This window comes from Hibiscus syriacus, unplaced genomic scaffold, assembly GCF_006381635.1.
Source record: "Hibiscus syriacus cultivar Baekdansim isolate YM2019G1 unplaced genomic scaffold, ASM638163v2 tig00111237_pilon, whole genome shotgun sequence".
Taxonomy (NCBI): domain Eukaryota; kingdom Viridiplantae; phylum Streptophyta; class Magnoliopsida; order Malvales; family Malvaceae; genus Hibiscus; species Hibiscus syriacus.
In genome coordinates this window covers 349,223-359,360 of record NW_024063029.1, presented here as the reverse complement: position 1 = coordinate 359,360, position 10,138 = coordinate 349,223, and the positions used below count along the sequence as shown (strand labels likewise).

The following is a 10,138-nucleotide window of genomic DNA, read 5'->3' as shown; positions in this document are numbered from 1 at the left end:
GATTTTTATTGTTCGAAATAAAATCACTATCAAAATAAATTATATTATTTCTCTCATCAAACAAAATCTTATCATTATTAAGATAAATGATTAAAACCTTTGATCTACCAAAACCCAAGAACTCAATAAGTAATCTTTTTTTATTTTCTCTTTTTAGTTATTGGTTTCTTTTGGTTACTAATTTAAATTTTTGAATGATGGTTACCAAGGATTGACCGAGTAAGAACGAATAGGAACGGTCGCCGCCGCTCCCTTATTTATTTATTTATTTTATAAGTTGCATATGTTAAACCCAGAAGAGAAGCAACTATATGCTACAATCCAACAAAATCTTAACCAGTTATTCAGTATAAAATATCTCAAGCCATACATAGTTGGACATTTACAAAATCAGTCCTGTCTATACAATTTCTAAAAAGTTGAATCTTAACAGTTTTTTAAATAATACCCAGAATATCGTCATCTTCCTTGTGCACCCCTTGAAACAATTTACTATTCCTTTATCGTCAAATAAAGTAAATACAAGCACTTTAAACAAGCCTATGGATAAGAGTAAGGAAATATTTACCGTTAAGTAATGTAGCAGCCCAAGCTAGCCCCTGCTCCCAAGCAAGGATCGACTTATGCAGACCACAAGCATTCAGAACAGCCCTCCAAATCCCCTCGAAAATGAACAATCAAAAAACATATGCTTTCTAGTTTCCACGTCATTTCCACATAGTATGCACATATCATTCACCATTATATCCATACGAATCAACCTATTATTCATAGTCATTTGTCCCAAGACAGCAAACTAAGCGATCATCCCGTATTTTGACACTTGAAGAACAAACTATATAAGCTTGTGCCGGTTAACCAATGATATTGTCCTAGTAACAACAACAATGAAGGAATAACGAACGGAAGATGGTGATCATGATGATATTATGGTTTATGGGAAGTGGGGATAATGGGTTATGAAGATGAATTTAGGGTTTGTTGTGAAAATTAATTGATAGTTAAATACGATATATTGGGAGACATGAAAATTGTGATTGTTATGATTTATAGATTTTAATAACTATTTTAGATAACGATGAAGGTTTTAGGCTTAACTGAAAGTTGAAAATAAGTATTTTATATAATAACATACGATTAAAATAAAATATAGTATTAGATATAATTTAATTAAAAATAATTAAATATCCAAAATAGAAATAAATAATAAATGGGAACCGAAGAGAGAATTTACCCTAAAAAATAAAACTGTGCGCAGTTTGTTCGACTTTGTTGAAATCTAATTTAAAAAACAAGACAAAAACAGGAAAATACTAGAAGTTACTGTCATAGTATGAAAAATCGATTTTTATTTCTCGAAAGCCAGCTGTAGTTATCTCTGCCAATTTGCAGAATATGTTGGCGGGCTACTTTGAAAGGATTTTCTGAATTTCAACCAAAGTTTTGGAACAGCAGAACCCTCTTCCCCATTCCTCCCCTAGCAGTTCCTGTCTTTTAATTTCTGAAAGCTACTGACAAGATATTCTACGTTACTGTTAAACCTTCGAACATAACGAATAAGATCAAAAAAAACTGTATATGTACAGGAAACATAAATCAATGCCGAGAGGGATATTAATGTGAAGAATAGCGAACATATCTGTGTTTGAAGACAAACGCCATGGTTTCATCCGGTTTGCCGTTTAACAGGAACATTAAATTAAAAATGAATATACTAACTGTGACGTTAGTTTATGGAAGTGAAAAAAGGACAAAGAGAGAAGGATTGACAAGACAAAGAAGGGAAGTACTTGTCGTTTTCCAAAGATCCAAGTCCCTCTCCAGGACATGGCTACAAATTCTGAGGATGGCCCTGGAAACACCTTCACTTAAAAGATTTTGGAAGGGGAATCCACCAAAGAAACAAAAGTCTCAATAAATTTCTTGAATCCTGGATCACATTCTTGGTTGGTAGTTATCAGAGATGGAGGTGGTGGGGATGGTGCTTTTGGGGTCCCTTTTTGGTGGTCCCATTTCCATCTGAAAATATTTGCCAACTGTACATTTTAAGCTAAGCTGGCAACTACAGAAGTGGGAAATGGTGGGTCATTCTTCTTTTTCTCTCACCTGTGACAATGTACTAAAACTTAAAAACTAATTGGTCATAAATGGCGAAATTCGAATACAAGACTATTGTAATAATCTTTTTACCGCTCTATGATATGTAGATGAAAATGGAACAGCTTATTACTTTTAACCGGGATGAGATAGAACCTTTATATTATTCAGCCAAAACGGTTAAAAGAGAAGAGACCAGTCGTTTCCGACAGTATTGAAAATTGCACAGCAAACTATCAGCTCAGCATTGAAAATTTGTTCTCAAGTCCATGCAATCAAGTGGAAGCCTATGATCCGCAGAATATTCTCTTAGTATATTACTGGTTTTATAGACTAAAATCTAGTGCACAAACCTCAAGAATTTACATGGTCTTGCATGTAGATTATAACCGAAAAGTAAAATAAATATATACACCAATGACTGAGGAAATAAATTTATTTTAATGTTCTCAGGTTGCTTCCCACTGCAAAGACAGGAACAAATAAAAAAAACTAGAATAAAGGGGGGAAAGAGCAAGAATAAAATGAAGGTACAAGATCCCTTTGAGATCTAATGCCTTTTTTTTTTTTTACAAATTCCTCATTTTTTTCTCTCCAGGGCAGCTGCATGCAGTGTAGAGACAAGCTGTTACAGTTTACCCTTTTTTGTCATTCCCACTTTCCTTACTGGAAACTACCTGTTTCCAAGAGATTAATGCAATACAAATTAGTCGTATATAACCATCAAATTTCCATTTTTACTCCACATATTGCCTCACATTCTAAATGCCAAAATTTCACGAGAAAGTGAAAAGTAAAGTTTCACCTGAATCTTTGGAACCTGCTTTCTCAGATTTCAAGAAACCATTTTCTTTGTGGAATGTTGATTTGCCCTGAACAAAACAACAAGGCTTATAAGTGGCATAACTAAGCTTCATTTCAGCAGAACATTCATATAACAATGGAAGATCAACTGGTGTAATGGATTAATTAGTACCTTCAGATGTGTACCAGAGAACCCTTGTGAAAAGTCCAACAAATCTATTGAAGCTTCTTTCTTGCAATTATTCTGTTCATAGACACCGAGAACAACCATTATTACTCTTATACTTTTACAAAAAGGACTGATGCATATCAATAGAGTAAGAACAATGTATTCAAGAAGTGGAACTTGCCTTGGAAAAGCTTATCACGGGGGAACTGGCAGTGTCATCAAGATAAGAATGCTGTTGATTGCTACCATGTTCTTTGGTTTTCTGTTTATTTTTTCTTCTTTTCTTGGCTGGTTCAGGGGTTGCTGGAACGGAACAAAAGCTCCCATTTCTATCAAGGCATTCCCCATAATCTTGGTAGTAATGTCTAGGACCAGAAGACGCATCAGACACCATGGATAGGTCCTGCTCCTCATCTTCAACCACAAAGTTCCCACTTCTTTGAAACCTTGTCTGAGAATAAGAGGATTGATCTAAGTAGAGAGTCCAACCAGATTCACAACCACTACCACATTGTGAAGCTGATACATTCATTTTTTTCACTCTTTCCTCAAACCAATCAACAACCCCTCTTTGTATCTTAAAAAAGATAGAGAAAAAAATAATAATAAAAATAAGAAATGAATTTGCTATTGGAACAATGAAAATAAACCCTCTCTTTTCACTCTCTTGGATTTCCACATACAAGCAAACTCTTGAAGCTGTTGTTTATAAACAGAAAAAAGAGAGGGTATAGCGGGATAAGACCAAAGAAATCACCCTCAAATCCTAGACTACTTTTTGTCCTTTCTTCGATCCTTCTCCCTCTTGTTTTTTTTCTTGGGTAAATCAATCACATTTTCCATTTGGCTTCGTGAAAGAGAGAGAGAGAGAGAGAGGAAATGAAAGCAATTGGTAACAATGGTGATAATAGAAGCGGTTAGCAATTCATGTATAAATGTAGTAATACAGCAGCCTGTACAACGATGGAGCTGCCCTTTCAATAAGAACCAAGAAATGGAAATCGGTGGATGTATTTTACTTCTCATTTAATAGACCTATAACACCATTTGTTTTCCTGCATGTCTTAGTTTATACATAGTCTCTGATTAGTTTGGAAGTGATAGATTGGCTTCAAACAGGGTAATAATATCACTTCAAACAAATGCATCAAAATGGACACCTAAATAGACAATAATGGAAACAATTCAATTTAAAAGAGATTAGTGGCTTATTTAAACAAGGGATTGTCATGACAGCACTGTCTCATGTCTTTAATACTCTTTTACTGTAATGATTCTCTAAATGGGACCCTCTTTTCCCCCTTTCTTGTCAAAAACTGCAAATTGCTTCATTTCACTAGCTAGAATCTTAAATGAACCATCATTCAGAGTTCGGGATGAGATTTTTGCTAGGATTTCAGGGCTTTTTTGTTCAATGTAAAGATGTCCTTTTATTCAAAACTTAAAAAGAATACCCTTATTTAATTTGTTTAAACCAGGTGGACCAAATGTGATACGGGTAGACATGTATTTCCCTTTGCTGAGTTGTTGCAGACTCATTTCTGCAGAAACCAAGAATTACGGTAAACCGATTTTTTCCCTTTTTATTTTCCCTGTGCCACCATTGAAATCTAAAGTTAGGGGTTGGATTGTTGGAATGCATTAAAATGGTGGGTATCGAGCGACCCCATGAATGTTAGATCATTGTGAAGTATCTGGCGTCTGAAGAACATGTATTCCGAAAGGTAATTTTCTTTTAGAAGCATATATGCAAATACAGCAAACCCTCCTTTGGTAGGACTGTAGAGACTATGAGTTATGCTAATGTCTAGCTGTACTTTTTAGCAACATTACACTTCCAGTTGAGAGAGACTTGCACTACAAAGATGATTGAGAGATGAAAAGTAAAAGTCTAAGAACTATTGATGCTTTGATATTTGATGAGTGCACTCTCGAAATTCGGCTTTTCCTTGTTCACCATGTTCTAGTTCACATGGGGTGATGTAATTACTCATTTTTTAAAGTCATTGACCATTCGTTCTGAAGCTCTGAAACACCACTCACTTGCGGGACTCGGTCTTTAAGATCGAGAAGACTTTGGCCATCACATTGTTCAATATTTGCTTAATCACTGGCACGATAAATGAACCAGTTTTGGTAGGACTGGGAGAAATCTATAATGATATAATTATATGATCTGACCTGAGCATGTTAGTGATGATGGACTGAAGATTATTCAGATGTTGGTTAAGAACAATATCTTTTCCAGCTTTAAGGTAGAAAATCCACCCTAGTACATTCAAAATAGCTGTTCTTGGACCCTACTAATAATGTTGAATCCTCATGGTGACCACGGATGCAATAGCAAAATCATACACTGATATCACACTGCTAAACCACGTACGAATTCGTTACATTTTATGTTAGAAACAGTAATTTCCTGCAGATCTCATTACATTTTAAAAGCAGCCTTGATTTCCTTCTCTATGAATGGCAAAAGTGCCCAAATAAGGACGTGGGAATGTTTAATTCCCAATCTATCTACAGGGTTTTGTGATCTATCGGCGTCTTTAGTAGTGTTGATTATTTCTTGGGATCTCTAGGCGTCATCGATTGAAATCCAAGAAAAAAAAATTGACGTTTTTATACAAATATCACCTTAACATAAATTAATTACTAGTTAGGCATTGTTTAAGAATATTTTACGGATCTAGCAAATTATTAAATACTTTCTATAAAATTATTCCTGCATTAAATTACACAATACAATTATGTCTAACAATTACCACTTGACACTTTTTGATGTGTTTTTGACCTTTTCAAAATCCTATACGTATAATATATTATAAGAAAACTTTGAGGGTACGTAATTTAAAATATAAATAATTTTATAAAATATTACGGATCATCATCATCATTATCATTTTGAAAATAATTTTGCAGAAATGTGTGGTACATGCACTGTATAAGATTTTGAAAAATATTTATAAAAGTTTTATAACTAATATTTATTTTTCAAAATCCTATGCGGTGAATGTGTCGCGCTTTTCTGCAAGATTATTTTTCAAAATCCTAGAATATAGTATACGTATAGGATTTTGAAATGGTAAAAAACGCATCAGAAAGTGTCAAGTGGTAATTGGTAGACATAATTGTATTGTGTAATTTAATGCAAGAATAATTTTATAGAAAATATTTAAAAATTTGCTAGATCCGTAAAATATCCTTAAATATTTACGTTTCAGACACCCTTTGAGATAATATTCTCGATCTAACACCCTTTGCAGAAAGGCGCGACCCATGCACCTTCCATCCCACTGACCCAACTGACTGTTCACACTATCCATCCCATCCTATAAATACCTCACTCTAAACTATTTTCACCACACCAAATTCTCTCAATTCCTCTCAAAAACCAAACCTCGTTCAAATTTTATTTATAAGGTATATTTTGTTAGTATTATTTATTATTATTTATTATTATTTTTTATTTTTTTAAATATTTTTTTTTGCAGTTATAAAATGGAAAGCGGTCTACTTCGTTTGGCTGAAAATCTATATAAGTTAACGGAAACAATGATGTTGGATATTTGTACTGAAGCGACGACATTCTTCTAGTTGAGAGGATTGTTGTGAATGTTTACGAGTTGAAAGTGTATTTATAGTCGAGAAAAAAGTTTAAAAGCGGTGCATGGGCTGCGCCTTTCTGCAAAGGGTGTTAGATTGAAAATATTATCTCAAAGGGTGTCTAAAACGTAAATATTTAAGGAAAATATGATTTTTTGGTAAAATCACCAAAAATGCATAGTAAGCAGAAAAAAATTAACTAAAGACTCCGAGTAATCCATGTATGAAAATTTTAGCCCAAAGACGCCGAGATATCTTGGAGTCTTTAGGTGATTACTGTAGAAAATACATTAGATGGATAAATAATGTTGGAAGCATGTTAGTTTGAGAATTAAACACTCTCTGTAGCATTATCTGGGCTCGTCCAGTGGTTGAATAAACCATATATAACGTAGACCAAATAGCTAGCCTGCCTTAAACTGAAACTAGATTCATCTTCTTCAAGGGGGAAATGGAAATTGAGCTCCTCAGAATCTAGGATTATAAAAACAAATGACAGAAATCATTGGACGTTTAATTAGGCAAAAAGGCGATGCTTGATTTTAAGAAAACAATGATTATATAAATTGCAATGGAGAGAAGATCATGAGGCCGCTGTAGGACCTTCTTCTGGATCAAAATGGTCCCGGACATTAAACTCATGTGCACATGGCCTTTGGTAGTTTGTGGCCCTTTGTCAGTCCATGACTCGTAACCTCTAAGCGTAAAACAAATCATCAGTCTCTCATTCGGTTTTCTGCTGTTATTGCATGAGTTTCATCTAATGTGATAACTCACCAGATTTATATACAAATTAGTTTGAACAATATTCAATCAACTACAAACCTGTAAACATTGTGAACTTTGAATTATCATCCTTTTACCTTTCTTTACAAAACATAAATTCTTTACACCTATTCACGGCTGTTTTCTCACCGACTGCTACTCTCTGCCCAAATAAAAAGAAATGAACAGTCTATAACTGCAATACCTATTATTTTTCCCCATCAACAACCTTGATTACAGTCTGCCTAGAACTAGAATCAGTAAGACCTTGGCCAATTGCTACAACCCGGTTGTTGAAGGGAATAACAGTATGGGCTTTGCAGACAGCTTGGAATTTTCCAACAGGGTCCCCTACAGTGAAAGAGTCGAAGCAAAATTGCCAGTTGTTGCTTAATGATTACAGCAATTCCACACCCTCCCCTCTCTTTTCCTTCAAAATTTCCAACCTTTCCCCACAATAATTCCATTTTATCTTTTAAATTACCATTTACGTATATTTTATAATCAAATGTATGATTAAAAATTGTAACTTATTTGATGAAATGATCTTAAAATATGTTTTAATAGCACTAGTAAGCAAACAACGTGGGAGTCCCCATCAAACGAAACCAAAGTCAAATCTCCCCCATTACGATCTGTCTTCCAAAGAGAAATATTACACATAAAAGACAGACGGTCACATGAATCCCAATGAAAGCACGTCTGTTTTATATTTAATTTGGGTTGCACGAATGATTGTGAAATGGATAATCTTGTAACAAATTGATCATTGCCTTTCTGATATGATGTCTAAGTACGTAGTTTTAATATATGATTAAGAAAAAATATTTTATCGAAAATGTTAATATTGAGTGTTACTTAAAATATTTTTTTATCATAAATTAGGTAACAAAATTAACATTTCCGGTAAAAAAATAATATTATAAATAGCGTTTTACCGAAAATATTAAAAAATATAAATATTTTTTATAAGTCGTTTTCTTAACCGTATATTAAAACTATATTACACCAAAACTACTAGTTTAGCAGTGCCATGTATATTATATAATATCATCCAAAAACTAATTTCTGTAATGACATGCTGAAATCTCGATGTGCACGCCTACAATGCTCTACAGTTCGATAGTTGAAAGCGAATACTGTAACAAGATCATCAATGTCTTTGGTCCAGAAAGGCAAGAGTACAAAGATTTAGCTGGCTAATCCCCCAAAGATTATGTTTGCTGACATAATGGGACGTCATATTACAAAGACATCTTGAGATCTTTTTGGAAGGTAGATATATCGATAACTGGTCATATTTCAAGTAATAATAATATATTTAGTTAGATAGACAGATAGATATATAAAATTAAAAGCAAGATGTTTGTATTCGTGATGTCTGTCGATGAAACAAGGAATCTCATTCTCATCAAGATAGCTTCAAAGTCTTCGCCATCCCAATAATGATCAATAATGCAAGCTATATGTATTAGAAAATTAATGATAATAAAAAGAAAAGCTTTGGAGTGAACCTAACGTAAATCATTTATTTATTTGGTACTTTATTTTATTTTTTACATTTTCCTTTTATTTAATTATTTTTATATAAATTTAAATTTAATATTATATGTTGTTTCTATCTTGACCACATACAATTAAAGAAATATTAAATTTATGACATGTCTTTGTATAATAATAGTTTAATCTTAAAAGTTATATGTTAGATCAATTAAGTTCTAATTTTTGTTGGGGCAGCACCAACCTTAGTGTTGGTCGCTAAGACTGTAACACCCTTAACCCGTATATGTCTCAATATATTAGTCAAAGATGTCACATCAACTTGAAAACATTTACTGAACTAAAATTTCCGTAAAAAAAAATTTGTTTCTTTTGAAAACACTCTGGTTCTAACTTTAAAAATATATTTTAAAGTATATTTCAGCTTATAATTTATTTCTTTATTACAGGAAAATAAATTTATTATTTATTCAGTAATTTTACTAGACCATATATTTTCATAAAATCTTTTAAAAACATAATAATGTAGTAAATTCTTGTCATACATAGATACCGAAAAAACTAAATTAAGTAAAATAAACTAAAATAATTCTAGTTTATTATTACAAATTATTTAAAATAAATACTATAATTAGAAACTACTGACATAATTATACATGCCACTATAAGTCAAAAGAAACGTCATAGACATCTTACTGATACTGATGATATGTATGTCTTTCCAGAAAGAAGCTCCGATAGCTCCTTACTGATCGTACTTGTCCTTATTAGAAACTACGCATGAAAATCATCACGCGCTAAGTATAACTTAGTGAGGCGATAATAATCTAGGGTGAGTAAAATCTGAAATTTATCATAAACGTAAATAAAATAATTCAACTTAAAACATTAAACTGGCAAACCAACTTATCCAAGTCGATTTCTTCATAGACCTTAAATTTCTTTTTAAATCATGAACTCATGAAAATTCTGATAAATCATATCTAATAAAATAAGCACATCATGCTTTCTGTTAACTGAAAATCATTTACAACTTGCATATTCATTTTCATAGCCCAATGCATATTTATAAGAACATAAGATACGTGAGTAAGGTGCGCACTATGCACAACACGGTGCAAATCGTAACTGATATTGAGATATGATGCACTTCAGTGCCATCATAACCTGAATAAGCACTAACGGTGCTGGACATTG

General features: G+C 32.9%; 1 protein-coding gene across 2 annotated transcripts; it reads right to left on the bottom strand.

The window, feature by feature from the left end:
• Window positions 1–2,680: 2,680 nt before the first annotated feature.
• LOC120156754 (protein SOB FIVE-LIKE 6-like) lies at window positions 2,681–3,743 on the bottom strand. Of its 2 annotated transcripts, XM_039168015.1 has the most exons (4): window positions 3,252–3,742; window positions 3,074–3,145; window positions 2,903–2,969; window positions 2,681–2,774 (listed from the first exon to the last, which is right to left on the bottom strand). In XM_039168015.1, the coding sequence occupies exons 1-4, from the start codon at window positions 3,600–3,602 to the stop codon at window positions 2,761–2,763; spliced, it is 504 nt and encodes a 167-aa protein (XP_039023946.1). In that variant the 5' UTR covers window positions 3,603–3,742; the 3' UTR covers window positions 2,681–2,760. The 2 variants fall into 2 exon arrangements, with proteins under 2 accessions (XP_039023946.1, XP_039023945.1); XM_039168014.1 differs by lacking the exon at window positions 2,681–2,774 and having other exon boundaries at window positions 2,794–2,969; window positions 3,252–3,743.
• Between the last annotated feature and the right edge of the window lie 6,395 nt (window positions 3,744–10,138).